This window comes from Typopeltis vanoorti, chromosome 2 (assembly GCF_054136105.1).
Source record: "Typopeltis vanoorti isolate ZY-2024b chromosome 2, IOZ_Tvanoo_1.0, whole genome shotgun sequence".
NCBI lineage: Eukaryota > Metazoa > Arthropoda > Arachnida > Uropygi > Thelyphonidae > Typopeltis > Typopeltis vanoorti.
The window spans coordinates 158,085,839-158,101,176 of record NC_143550.1 but is presented as its reverse complement, the minus strand read 5'-3'; the positions used below and the strand labels follow the sequence as shown (position 1 = coordinate 158,101,176).

At 34.9% G+C, this 15,338-nt stretch overlaps 1 protein-coding gene across 1 annotated transcript in view; it reads right to left on the bottom strand.

Moving 5' to 3' along the window:
- LOC150109564 (protein Obscurin-like) overlaps window positions 1-15,338 on the bottom strand; it is a 1,271,613-nt gene that overhangs the window by 757,994 nt on the left and 498,281 nt on the right. Inside the window, exons 39-40 of the mRNA XM_090402667.1 lie at window positions 11,112-11,308; window positions 6,815-6,920 (exon numbers count right to left, since the gene is read on the bottom strand). Of these exons, the coding sequence (XP_090258793.1) occupies window positions 6,815-6,920; window positions 11,112-11,308 (303 nt within the window). The remainder of the gene's footprint in view (window positions 1-6,814; window positions 6,921-11,111; window positions 11,309-15,338) is intronic.

Genomic DNA, 15,338 nt, shown 5'->3' with positions numbered 1-15,338 from the left:
CCCCTTTTGAGTTTTCAAAATTAGAGTCATCAGAATTCAAGGAGAACTGGCCTACCAGTCCGGAACTCAGGGGTGCTGTTGGTGCCAGGGGGGGGACCCCTTTCGAGTCTTCAAAATTTGAGTCATATCAGAATTCAAGGAGAACCGGCCACCAGTCCGGAACCTGGGGGGGGGGGCTGTAGGGGACGGGGGGCAGAACTCCCTTTTGAGTCTTCAAAATTTGAGTCATCAGAATTCAAGGAGAATCGGCCTACCAGCCCAGAACTCAGGGGGGTTTGGGTGCCATAGGCATCAGGGGGCTCTGCCCCTGATGCCATAGGTGTATATGTATATGTGTATATATATATTTGCAGATGGTATATGTGTATATGTGCATATGTGTATATATATATGTGTATATATATATATATTTGCAGATGGTATATATATATATATATATATATATACCATCTGCAAAGCTAATTGGATTCAAGCCATCTAAATCTTCTTCTTCTTCTACAGCTTCTCCCACTTAAGTGGGGTCACTGTTTGCTATGAGTCTCCTCCACACCTTCCTGTCTTGGGCTGTCACCACATCCAAGTTCTTCATCTTCAAATCCTCTTCTACCAGCTCCCTCCATCTCTTCTTTGGCCGCCCACGCTTCCTTGCACATCCATCTGCATGACCCTTCTTCCCACATATTCGTCCTCCCTCCTCATCACATGACCAAACCATCTCAACCTTGCCTCCTGTATTTTCGCTCCTAAGTTCGTAACTTTCACTGTTCCCCTGACATAGTCATTTCTCAGATGATCCTTTCTGGTCACACCGCACATCCACCTAAGCATTCTCATCTCTGCTACTTCCATCCTGCTGATGTTATTTTTCCTCAGGGCCACAGTTTCTATAGCATATGTCATAGCTGGCCTCACTACTGTCCTATAAATTTTGCCTTTCAGATTGATCGGCACCCTCTTATCACATAACACTCCAGCCATCTCCCTCCAGTTCCTCCAACCTGCTTGTATCCTGCATCCCACTTCCTTCTCACTTCCTCCATCTTCTTCCACTGTCGAACCTAAGTATCTAAAGTCTCTCACCTTCCTGATGACATTTCCTTCCAGCTCCAGATCTGTCTCCTGGCCACCGCCCACTGCGCAACACATATACTCTGTCTTACTTCTGCTTAGTCTCATACCTCTCTCTTCCAGTACTTTTCTCCATCTTTCCAGTTTAGTTTTCGCTTCTTCTCTTTAATCTACACACAGCAAGATGTCATCTGCGTACAACATTGTCCAAGGTGCATCTTCTCTCACCTCCTCTGTTACCACCTCCATCACAATATTAAACAGAAACGGACTTAATGCTGACCCTTGATGTAAGCCAACTGTTACTTGAAAACGTTCTGTCTGTCCCAAATAGGTCCGAACACTTGTCTTCACATTTCTGTACATTTCCTGCACCAACCTGACATATTTCTCCGGCACCTTCTTCTCCCTCAGACACCTCCAGACTTCTTGCCTTGGCACTCTATCGTATGCTTTCTCCAGATCAATAAATACCAGATGTAGCTCCCTTTGTTTCTCTCGATATTTTTCCATCATCTGTCGTAACCCAAAGATAGCATCTGTTGTTGATCTACCAGGCATGAAGCCAAATTGTTCCTTTGCAATCTCCACCTCCTCCCTCAATCTACATCAAGAACCCTTTCTAGGATCTTCATTGTGTGGGACATCAACTTTATTCCTCTGTAATTTTTACAGTCTTGTGCATCCCCTTTACCCTTGTAGATGGGAACAAGAGTACTCTCCCTGCATTCCTCGGGTATATTTTCCTGTTGGCAAACTTTCATGAACAGGTCCCACAGCAGGTCAATTCCCTCTTTCCCCAGTGCCTTCCATGCCTCCACTGGAATTCTGTCGGGGCCCACCGCTTTTCCATTCCTCATCCTCTTCATGGCCTCCATCACTTCCATTCTACTGATGTTCTGCACCATCCCCTCAGAAGGCTGCCCATCTCCTCTGTGAGTCCTTGCATTTTCCTCATTCAAAAGTCCCTCAAAGTATATTTTCCATCTGTTTCTTATGTCCACATCCCTCCATAATACTCTTCCTTCAGTATCTTTGATCTGCCTCACATGTAAGATGTCCTTAGCTGCTTTATTTCTACATTTCGCTAGTTGGTAAATTTTTCTCTGTCCTTCCTTTGTTTCTAATTGATCATACAGATCTTGATATGCCATGGCCTTCGCCTGTGCCACAACTCTCTTGGCTTCTTGCTTTCTCTCTTTGTACACCTCTCTGTCCTCTTCCACTCTTGACTCATCCCACTTCTGCTTTGCCTTCCTCTTAGCTGTCACTGCCACTTGCACATCATTATTCCACCACCAACCCTCCTTCTGCTCTCTAATCTTTCCAGATGTCTCACCAAGCACCTCGATTGCACAGCTCAGGATTACTTTTGAATTATGTTTCCACCAAGCTTGTACACTTTCCAGTCCATCCGAAATCCTCTCTAACACTCTCTCCCTGAAACGATTCCTCACACTCTCCTCTTTTAAGCGAAACCGCTTAATTGTCTTCATTCCATGGTAACCAGAAGTTCTTATCTTCGATCTTATTTTAAAGTATGCGCACAGCAGTCGGTGTTGTTGTGCTACTTGATCTGTTGGAATTACTTTACAATTTGTCACAACCTTAAGATGTTTTCTTCTAGTCAAAATGTAGTCAATTTGTGAGCTGTTGTTACCACTTCTAAATGTTATCAAATGTTCTTCCCTCTTGAAGAAAAACGAGTTCACAATTGCCAGATCAAACGCTACTGCAAAGTCCACAACCCTCTCTCCTTCCTGGTTCATCATTCCCACTCCGTGGCCACCATGCACCCTTTCACAGTCTCTATTCTGTCTTCCTATGTGCCCGTTCAAGTCTCCTCCGACAATCACCATCTCATTTTCTTCTAATTCCCTCATTTCTTCATCTAACACGTTCCAGAACTCATCTTTTTCCTCTGCTGTACAACCAACTTGCAGGGCATATACACATAATACGACCACCCGCTCTTCTCCAAGACCAAATTTCATTCGCATGATCCTGTCGTTCCTTCTACCCACGTCCAGTACTTCACCCTTCATTCTGCCACATACCACAATTCCTACACCATTTCTTCCCTCGTTATTCGCTCCAGAGTAGAACAATTTATATCCATCTCCCAGTTCCTTTGCCTTTCCCCCTTTCCACCTTGTCTCCTGCACACTATCTAAATAAACTTTGATATTTCCTGTTATCTCTAGAGGAGAAGGTCATTCATTCACTCATTCTAGTACTGGATTGCTTCACATATAGTTATCAGTCTACCAGCCTGAGCATCTTATTTTTGGACAACAAATTCTTACAAAGAACTCTAACAAGCTTTTCTCAAAATATAAAACTTCTTTTTCTCCTCCATAGATTGTGCAGTATTTCCTTATTTAGGATATATATCTTTCCATTCATCCTCCCTCTGCCTCATTGCAAATAAATGTTGTCTTACATCATCATTAACTGTGATTATTAAGAATAATAATCTCAGTTCTTTAACAGAGAAAACAGTTTCCTTTAATATTTTATAAACAAAATATATGAAAAAAGTAGAGCTCTTGTTTCTTTTAATGCACTTTAATGCAGTTTCAAATTTGTCTAATTTCATCACTTGTTTCTGAGAAAATAATTCATCACTGGTGCCCTTGAGATCAGAAAAGAACTTTCCATTTGAGTATTTCTTTGAAACATTGTGACAGATATCTATTTAATATCTGCTTCTATTACTATTTGCTTGTTCACAATATATCAATTTTTCAGTCAAAGGATTCTTGTTAAAATTCCTTTTCAGAATTTCCTGTTTATACCCCAAATATCAAGTTTTACAGAAAACTTCCTAAGAAGAAAAATTCTCTTGTATTCATTCTACTCACTCTTGTTTTTCTTGTTACCTCAGTATCAACCCTCTCTCTCTCTCTCTCTCTCTCTCTCTCCCTCTCTCTCTCTCTCTCTGTCTCTGTCAGCTGTCAATCTCTTCAGTGTGCATGCCCACTTGTTCAACTAAACAGCAAGTGAGAAGTTAGTAATGGCTGTCACATTGTCATTAGCAAAAATAGAATGTCTTTATGACCACCAATAGATATTAATGTACACTTAACAAATTGTGAATTAGGACAAAGAATCATTAAAATGAATGCATTTTCATTATATAATTTAAGGAAATTACAACGTACTAGGATATACATTAAAATTAAATTTTAATATATTTCTATATTTCGGCAATGTCACGTTGCCATTTTCAAGAACTTACGTATAAGACACATGCATGCAGGCACAACAAACAGTAAGTGAGGAAGAAGTAAGAAGTTAATTATTTCTCCTAAAGTCCTGATGGTGCCCTCTAGCGGGCAATGTTGGTATTCTTGGGTGATTGGGCTGAAGGTCTTCTGATGTAGGTTTCCCAAATTTGAGGAAGTCTCATAGCATGAGGAAGTCTCTAAAAATCAGCATTTCTTAAACTTTTTTGAGATTGCAGAACCATAAATAAAATTATTTCTTTTTTACAGAACCCATATAAAATTTTCATAAAAGTTATTGGAAAGGATTATGACAATAAACCATTACTGCAAAATATGCTAATACAGAAAACATATATAATAAATATTATTATAAATAATAAAGTAACATAACTGTTCCAGAAATAAGTCAATGTAATAAAAATTAGTATTCATTCCCCCCCCCCATACACTGAAGGTTTAAAAAATAAAAACTACATCTAATACAAGTTCTAAATTGAACTTGTATTAGATGGTACTACAAGTTTTAGATTTATGTGAAACATAATTTTAAGAAACATTGGTACAGATGATAAAGACTAGTTCTTGAGTACAAGTGGTGGGATTCTATGAAGACCAAGCCTTTTCAGTATCTAGGATTTTCTAAGAATCTCATGATGGAAACTTTCTTGCAGAAGACTGCAGGAGCAATGCAATACAATGCAATGTTATGCAACAGTAAAGAGGAAGGACTCTTGAAGTTCTCCTTCAAGGTACACTGTTGAGTAGCTGCCTCAGTAAAAGGAAAAATTATTAAGAAAAGATTCAGAGTGTTGGGTGAGTGGAGAGGATTGTCAGGAATTCTGGTTGGAAGAAGAATGATTTGCTCCAAGGCTATTTTGGTGTAAAGGAATTTGGATCAGAGAAAATCCAGCTTCAAGGATAAGAAGTTAGAGAATTAGAATGATTTTCGGAACTAGAGAAATGGTAGAGACAGTAGTTGAATGATGCATAATAAAGAAAAGAAATTCTTAGGTCACAGAAGGTCAAAAAGGGGAGATTCAAGATTAGGTATACTCTGAAAAGGAATATCAGATTATATAAAAGCACATTCATGATAGAAGGAATCATATAGGATGTCCTTCACTTTACAGTTAAGATGGGCACTGGATGTTGTGGCAAAGATTTGGGGTTTAGCCAACAACAGAAGATTAGGTTTTGATGTCTGCAAGTGATAGTACACATTGTTTTAGATTGCTGCTATCCTATCATAGCCTGTTATGTCTATGATAGGATAGCCATGATATCATACCCTGTTATGTCTATGATAGGATAGTTTCCCAAATTTGAGGAAGTCTCATAGCATGAGACTTCCTCAAATTTGGGGAACCTACATCAGAAGACCTTCAGCCCAATCGCCCAAGAATACCAACATTGCCCGCTAGAGGGCACCATCAGGACTTTAGGAGAAATAATGAGCTTCCTACTTCTTCCTCACTTACTGTTTGTTGTACCTGCATGCACGTGTCTTGTACTTAAGTTCTTGAAAATGGCAACATGACGTTGCCAAAATATAGAAATATATTAAAATTTAATTTTAATGTATATCCTAGTACATTGTAATTTCCTTAAATTATATAATGAAAATGCATAACCAACGTCTAAGCCTTTCCATGAGAAAAATAAAATGAATGCAATTGTCAGATATCTGGTAAGTACATTTAAGAACAGTTTTGATGATGATAATACAATTGATTTTTCTTCTTATTTGAAACAGTAGAGATCAATATTCCTCTAGAATATTGATCTCTACTGTTTAAAAGAATAATCTACAAACAATTCATCAAATGGGAATTGATAACCTTATTAACTTCATTACTAATAAAACTCGCTCTCAATCCTGTCTTTTTTTTTCTTGCAAAAAAATAATTATTTTCATTTCCCTCTGTGCTCTTTTTATCTTTGATAACACCCAAATTTTTAAGCAAACATGAGATTTCTCAACCTGTTTAAACTGTAATTTCCAATCTTTCTTAGTATAAACCTATGACAAATATGACCTTTTCAGTATAATACACAAATCAGAGATTCACTCCTAACACAGAATACTGCTTTTACATGAGGTACCCCTAAATGTTCCCTAAAAATATAAGGGACAGAGGTGTATAATTAGTTTAATTAAAGTATGACAGTATACTCAACTCCCTATCAAAGAGACATTCAGTTACTGATGCCTATATTTTCTAGGTGTTCATTCATCAGAATTGACATTAGTAATTTCACAACTTTGTACTAAATATTTTTAAACAAATGCAATGCCTGGTTACTGTTTATTCAAATTCAACTCAAGATAAAATGAACAGATTTGTCTTCTTCATGGTTTCATCACCCTCCCCAAATGTTGTTCTTGATACAGTTTCATTCTTTATGTATTTCATAAGCGTGAAATCTACATATATCTAATATCATAATAACAAGTTTTTCTTTCTTCTCACCATTCTTCCTGTTTTATTATTATTATTAGAATATTATGTACAAACCATTTAATAGATGGTTTTGGTTGACCATCAACTTTGACTGTTAATGATACATCTTCTCCCTCTTCCACCTCTACATCCTTTAGACCTTGAATGAAAATTGGTGGAGCTGTATAAAATAAAATAAAAAATAAATAAATAAAATTTATGTTAATGTACTTGAATATTTATAATGCACTGGAATATTTCTTAATATTAAAACTGAAAATAATTTTTTCCTTTCTTTTAGGCTTGCACGGTGATCCGAATGCATTTTTGGAAATTATGGAGACAACTACCGTGTTTGAATAAAAACTTTAGTTTACTATTACTAAAATGAAAATAATTTTCATTCTCCTTTTTATTTTTGTAGCATAACACTATGACTAATGGTATCTGACAAAACAGGCTCATAAATAATTAGAGTACTTGTATTTGTATTAAATACAAGTACTTTAATACAAATACTTTATTTGTATTATAAAGAGTCACCAAAGTCAGCAAAACCTCAATTTTGTTGACTTTGGTGACTCTTTCTTTTATTTTTTAAATGATAATTTTAAAATTATCATTTGCCCTTTGACTGAAAAAGGCCTATATTCGATTCTCATCATGATGGAAGGAATCTTTATATGTTTTTTTTTTTTTTTTTTAATTGAAGGTGAGTTAGTTGATCTCATATGGAGGTAGCAGGGTTTTTTCTCCTGGAAACTCGGGTCTTTCATCCAGCATACAGACAAAAATACAGACAGCTTTCAGAACACATGCAATTTACAGACAAAAAATACTAGTGATGGCGGTGGTGGCTAGTAGATGGTGTTGATGTAGATGATGATGGTAGATGGTAGTAGAATTTCGGTGTAGCTGATGGACGAAGTGTGATGATGGATGAATTCAGTGGAGATGGAGAGTAGGTGCCTTCCTTCAATGGGTCTGAACTCCTTGGTGGTGGCATGAAATAATAATAAATAAAATAATCCTGCATTCCACACACATGAAGTTGTTCAGTCTATAGTGTATTATTACAGTGGATTAGTAGAAAGTTGAGGAGAAAGAAGATACTTGATAATATTGGTTTTGTGGCCGTGTAGACTGTACTACTGTTTAGGAAATATAAGAAGGAAAAAGGAAGATTATTCTGAAAAACAACAGTAGAAGGAATGAAAATGAAGAACAATTTGTTCTAATTTTAGAGTTGAATGAAGGAGTGTAGAAAATAACTGCTGCATTTTTTTAAACAGATTCAGAGAAGCATTTCTAAGTCTTATGAGTAACAACCATGGGAATATTTATAGAATATTCAAGCAGCAAAAACTGAATATCCGTGTGAAAGAGAATGAAGTGAGAGTTGGATCATTAATCAGCAAGCTGTTCTCTTCTGTACCGAGCCATGATTTCTCGGTATTTTCATGGAGCTCTGGACACTACCCTAAATGTGAGAATAGTGTTTATTAGTTGGATAGGCTTTTAATTTTTATAAATGTAAGAATAATATTCAACAAATTTCTATAGAGGTAAGAGCTATTCAGAGTAAAGAACCCACTGAGTGAAAGAAAAAATCTAATTTTGTGAATGATGAGGAAGTGATATTTGTAATATATTCATATTAAAATGAATGGAGGTTACAGTTATCCCAAGAAGAGAAATCACATCTTGTTCAGAGATTTAGGCATCATTAAATGTAACAAAGGAAGAAAAAGAGTTCCTTTTCTTTGAAAAGTAAGACAGAATTGAGTTTTATTAGCATTTAAATTAACACTGTTATGAGAACCCTAATGAGCAATGGTTTGGAGTTCAGCATTTAAGGTTACCAAAATTGATTTTTCTGGATGTTTTGGCAATTGATGCTGAGCAAGGTTTGCCAAATGAGAAAGAAGGGCACAGTATACCATCATCAGCAAAATTATCTATATTGGATTTGCAATCAACTGGAGAAAGTTGGTGATATATATATATATATATATATATATATGGAAGGAAGAGAGTAGATGACAGAATAGAACTTTGTGGAATGTCAGCTGCAAAGTTTTGAAGGTAAATGTTCATGTACTATCACATATAATATTCATTTCGCAAAATGTTGACAACCCAATTGCAGAAGTCAAAGAAAGATCATTTGATAATAGGTCTTTATGCCAATTAAATGCCTTCAGTAATATTAAGTGCATCCATCTGAGATTTCTCCAAACTATTCCATAGTATTTTTCCAAAGCCTTGCTGTTTGATAGTGACAGAATCCATATTAGTGATTGTTAGTTGAGAGTCTTTATAAGGTAGCATATAAGTTGTGTGTTAATAGCTGTCTTCATTACGTTAGAAGGGGGGGAAGAACTGAAATGAGAGAAACTAGACAGTAATTTAATGGTAATGATTTATTGTCCTTCTTAGGAACAATTCTTGTAGAAAGGCTTATACGTTGGCTGCACATGATTATTAAATAACTTAAGAAATTCACAATGTATACTGGAATATAAATTAAAATAAATTAAAGTTTATTTAAGTATATATTAAAGTTTATTTTAATTTATATTCCAGTATACATTGTGAATTTCTTAAGTTATGTAATAATTCTTAGGAACAAGTTGAATAAAGGCTAATTTCCAAGCTGCAAGATAGAATACCAATGGAATAAGGGAGAACACAAAGGTTACAGCATAGAACAGAAGTGAACTCTGGAGCAAAAATTTTCAGAATAGTTGAATAAAAGTCATAAGGACAAGTAACTTTTTCTTTTATGGAATATAGTTTTGACAAGATTCTTCCGATCTGTCTCTGGAAAAAATCAAAGGGCGCATTGAATGTTGCATGTTTGGAATGGCATTTTTACCAAGATTCCTTCTTGGTAAATTCAAGAACATCTGTACAAGAACTGGAGAAAAAGTAAGAAACAAGAATGGCTTTCTATAATTAATGATTCAACAGAATTATATTATAGCCAAACTTTGGCAAGAGACAAAAAAGCACCAATACCATTTGAACATGATATAATACGTTTTCCTGCTTTTGGACTTTTCAAAATCTGTTCTGGATGTGTTGATAATCTTCCTGAAGCTTCTGTGGGCTTTGGTATAAGAATTAAAAAGGAAGATGGCGATTTTGTTGCAAGTCAAATGTGATATCCTTGATTTTTTGTACAACAATAGTACATTTCTTGAAGAACCAAAGCTTAAATAAGGAATGAAAATATAAAGCTAATGGGGAACAAAAGTTTCCACACCAATAAGAATTGCTTCAGTGATTTGTTCAGCAAAATGTTTGAAATGGAAGAATGAAAACAATAATACAATCAAGGAAATGAAACACAGGAATCAAGAAGATCATCACAAGATTAGCTGTGTGAGTGTTGCTCCACAGGAAAATAAACTGTACCTAGATAGCCTGAACTGTTTAGATAAAAACAAACAAACAAACATATTCAGTATACTTAGAAGGGTCAGTTGCCAGTGAGGACATCTAGATTGTTTGAAAAGTGGTTAATATAAGCATGTGAAAAATTTGTGTAAGATCACAGGTGACAGCAAATATCTCAACATCAATACTTGCTGGGTCTGTGCAGTTGGAAAAGGAAAGCCAATTTTTAATGCTTAGTGGATGATTGAGTGGATAGTGGTTCTGCTTTGCAACCAGCATGCTGTGGACTTTCATTGTGGCATGGATGTCAGTAAAAGTCTTTATAGAAGAAAATGATTTTCATTATCCAATCTTGAGACAACCTTCTTGCTTATCAGAGATCTAAAGTGGTATAAAAATAGGCACCATTTAATCTCTACATTAGGGTTGCTGGATTATTAAAATTTTACACAGTATTCGATGCTATAGGTTTCCAATCCTTCATGAGGAGATTATCTTTAAAAAATGCAAGAAGATGCAGTGTTCAAATATTAAGCAAAAAAGGAAATGAGATCTATCAAAAATATCCAATTCAAATTATGGAAATTAATAATTAACTTAACCTTTACATAATCTTAAATTTATTTTATTTTTTTTATTTAAATTTTTAGACATTTTGTTAATTAAATCATTTGAAAAACTTTTTTAATTTTAGATTTTACATTATTTTTTTAGAATTTAAATGTATAAATTAGTAAAAAAATAAAGCATAGAAAATTTTCTAAATTTGAAAGCTTCTTTAATTATGATATCACATTGCACCTATATTTACATTATACAATGAAGGCTGGGGTCAGAGAACATTTGATAGTTCTCTGAGATAATATTAGGCTGAAAGATCTTGTTAAAGTAATCTTCATAAAAGCAAAATGAGAGTCATCCACACATAGTTACAATGAGAGAACACCTTGATAATATGGTAGATACTCACAAGTTTTTTTCTCTTCTTTTGTAACTGTTAACAGCCCACTAGAAGAAGCCTTTCCAACACTATTAGATGCCTTACACGTATATTTTCCTGCAAGATCTGATGATGCGGATTTCACCTTCAGAGTATAAGTGCCTGTGGATGTATCCTTTAGTATTGCATAATTCTCACTTTCAACAATTTCAACATCTCCAAAATACCTAAAATCATCAAAATAATTATAAATATATATATATTTACTTTGTGGACATGTGAGTTTATGAAGAGAAGGGAGCATTTAAATGTTGAAGCTAGATAAATATGAGGAGACACATGCATAACCTATGAAAGATGATAGCCAAGAGCTTTTGACACAATATCTGACTTCACATTTTTTTTGAAGTGCATTGTATTAATAGGTATCCAGTTAGATTTAAAAAAAAAAAAAAAAAAAAAAAAAAAAAAAAAAAAAAAAAAACATGCACTAGATATTAGCTGATATCAATGACTGTGGATATAATATAATGAAAATCATGCTGGCTGAGGAAATAACCTGGTTTTTCTGATGAAAACACTAACAGATCGCTGCTAGTGTTTTCATCAGAAAACCAGGGCAAATGTAGCTTCAGCAGAATAAAGACAAGAATCATTAATGTACAAAGTATCAATGAAAAAGTGAAAGATATAGCAAAGAATCAAAAAATACCATGTTGTTGTAATTCAGATTGCTAACTAAAAAACAAAACAGGTGAAACTTTGTAAATATTATTATTATTATACAACCTGAAAATAAGATACAGAATATAGAAACAAACTTCAATCAGAAATATGTCAAAATAAATGTAACTACAGTAATCTACCATTTATCCAGTTACAGTAGAAAAGCAATTTGCCATTTGGATAATTAAAGTATCAGATAAGTGAAGGTACGATTACATAGTACCATACCAGAAGTTGACTTACAAGGTTGGTTAATTGAAGGATTGTTGTTTTAAGAGTTGAATTAATGGTAGATTACTGTATTATAACAGAAAAATGGTCAACTAAGTAACAGATGGTGTGCATATGAGTTGCAGGTTCTTATGAATAATAGCATGTGCATCTTCAATGAATGTTTTTATTATTATTATTACATAACACCTCCAGGGAGTCCAAAGACCCATCGAGGGAGGGTACCTACTCTACAACTCTCCGTCTCCACCACTCCACCAACTGCAACTACCTTTATCATCTATACCAACGCCATCTACCGCCGACCACCATTACGACCCACAGACAAACATCCATGCCCATGGCAGGATTCAAACCCACAACCTTTTGGTTGGAGAGCGGATACACTAACCATTGGCCAACCAGGCCGGCAAATGTTTCCAAAGAAATATGATAGGTATTTAGGCATCTGTGTAACATGGAGACGTCTTCTCTCCATTAACTCCCTGGAGAAGGTTACATGACAATAATAATAAATGAAGGAAAAACCAGACACTTGGATAATAATAAATGAAGCACTGTAAACACCATCACCTACCTCTACATCAACAATAAGTTCCAATATTGACAAATATGGTTTAATCAACAAGCAACTAGAAGACAGATTTAATGCTGCTTTCAAGGAGCAAATTATAATTTGTGGTCAACTATTCTTGCTCTTAGAAAACTATCACTAACACTGTTTAAGACAAAACAAGGAGTGATATGATCATTGTCTGTTTCTAAATAAGCAGAAAAGTATAATTACATCATTAGATCCAATCACTCCTAGTTATATGGAGTTCCAAAAATCTCAAAGTTGAAATACTATTATGCTCATTAGTATACTGGATGAGTCACCTACCTACAAATACTTAGCCAAGCTTCTAAAGAACCACATTGAACATTCAGACTCCTCCTTAAAATATTATCACTTTGTAGATAATTTTTTAAGAAGCCCTTACGGACATTTTAATTAGCAAAACAAAAGATGGAGAAATATCTTAAGACATCTATGAGGTTGGTCTGAAAAGTTCTCGGTCTCAACCATAGATGGCAACACTATTGGCAAGATTTTTTTTTTCTAAGTTGATATATCTATCATAAGCATCCATATGAACTTGCAAGTCATTCTATCAAGTAGTTTTATACAGCTGTCTGAAGCAAAAGTGTTATCTGTATCCCTTGAAATGGATAAAATTGAGTTTCGTGCGGTTATAAAATGCTTTGTAAAAGAAGGTTTAATGCCAAAAGAAATTCATTTGAAGTTCATAAAAGTTTATGGGCACTCTTCTCCTTTGTTTTCAACAATTAAGAAATGGGAATTAATAAACAAAATGACTTTAAGTCATTTTGTTTATTAATTATCTTGAAAAGGGTAAATTAAAGTGGGTGAGCCATATGAAGGACATCCAAAAAAAAAAAAAGTGTAACAACACCAGAAATCAATGATCAAGTGGATGACCGGCGAGTCAAAGTGAGTGAAATTGCTCTGACTATAGACATTTCAAAAGAATGTGTAGGATATATTTTCCATGAAGAATTACAAATGAAAAAACTTTGTGCAAGATGGGGCCGCACTTGCTCACAGGATCATAAACACACTTCCATGAAAATCTCTGAACAGTGCTTGGAGAAATTTAATAAGAACAAAACCGATTTTGTGCATTAATTTATTACTATGGATGAGACATGGATTCACCAGAATCCAAACAGCAGTCAAAACAGTGGATAGAAGCCAGTTGTTCAGCACCAAAGAAGACAAAGTTGGTTCCATCAGCAGGAAAGGTCATGGTATCATTGTTTTGGGATGCTAAAGTCATTTTGTTTATTAATTATCTTGAAAAGGGTAAAACAGTAACAGGGGAATATTATTCTGATCATTTAACCAAACTAGACAAAAAAATTCGTGAGAAAAGACTTGGTTTGCAGAAGGAAAAAATCATCTTTCATCAGGACAATGCACCTGCCCACAAAGGTGTTTTGGCAATGGGAAAACCAGGCAGCTGAATCCTTAAATCTTAAAGACACACAAGAAATCCTGTTTAAAAAAAAAGTGGTAATCTGCTGTATACCACATTTTGATATCCGTCAGTCAGCCATCCTCTTATCCATGCTAATATTTTATAATCCAAATCCAAATATGATCACTTAAGTTAAATATAAATGTCCTATCTCTAAACTAGCAGAATGTCCACACATATATCCAAATTTTTAAAACAAGTTAGCATACATTGGTCAAACTGGAAGAAATTTTGAAATCCATGAAAAACTGCACTGGCATGTCATTGAATACAAAAGGAAAGCTAAAATTGGTTTCCTCCTCTCACATATGTACAGATACCATGAAATATATTAGTCCTATTTCTGCATACTATGCTGTTATGGAACTGTTATCCTTAAGGATATTCAAGGAACCTTCTGGAGATACTTTAACCAGGAACCAGAATCTTGTTCCACATGTTTGGAATTTATTATATGCTTATGCAATATAATAAATTCCAATCACCACTATGCTAGTAACATCCAAAGCACTTAACAATTAACAGCTTGTAGAAAACAAAATGGATAATAACAAGGATGAGTCACTGACATAAGTGCAAATGTAGGCACAGGGTGATGTGGAAGGTGTGTATGTGAAGAGACTGAACAAGAGAAGTGAAAAGATGTGGATTTGCAGAATGTGTGATATTTTAAAGAACAACAGAATATAAGCAGATGAGAGTAGGGAACAAGAAGTGAATAGATGATGGGTGGAAGACAATGAGAAGAGTAAAGCTGTTGATAATACTAAACAAAAGGTGAGCAAGAAAAGTCAAATAAGAGGTTGAAAAATAGGCTGAAGGAATTAAAGTGGGTGTGATTGAGAGAATAAAAGCAAGAATGACTGCAGGAATAAAAGGGAGTACAAAAGATGGAACAAATGCCTGATTTTGAAAATGAAAGAGAGAGTGTCAATGCCAGAATGCAAGTGTGAAGTGAAAGGAATGCAAGATTTGAAGAATAACTGATTAGTATGAGTAATGTATGAGTTGAAGTATATGAATAATGAAATTAGATGTTTGGTGGATACAACAGAAAGAGAGCACAATACAATGAAAGTAGAGAAAATGAGATGACAAATAACCTGAGTGTGGCAAATTACATTGTTAAAGGTGTAGAAAATAAGAGAGAGTGCACAAGGTCTGTTTTCCACAAGGGAGGACAAACAAAGTGATTGATACTTTAGATAACAGAAGTAAACAAGCAAGAGAATTACTAGTGGTTTCAGAAAGGAACAAA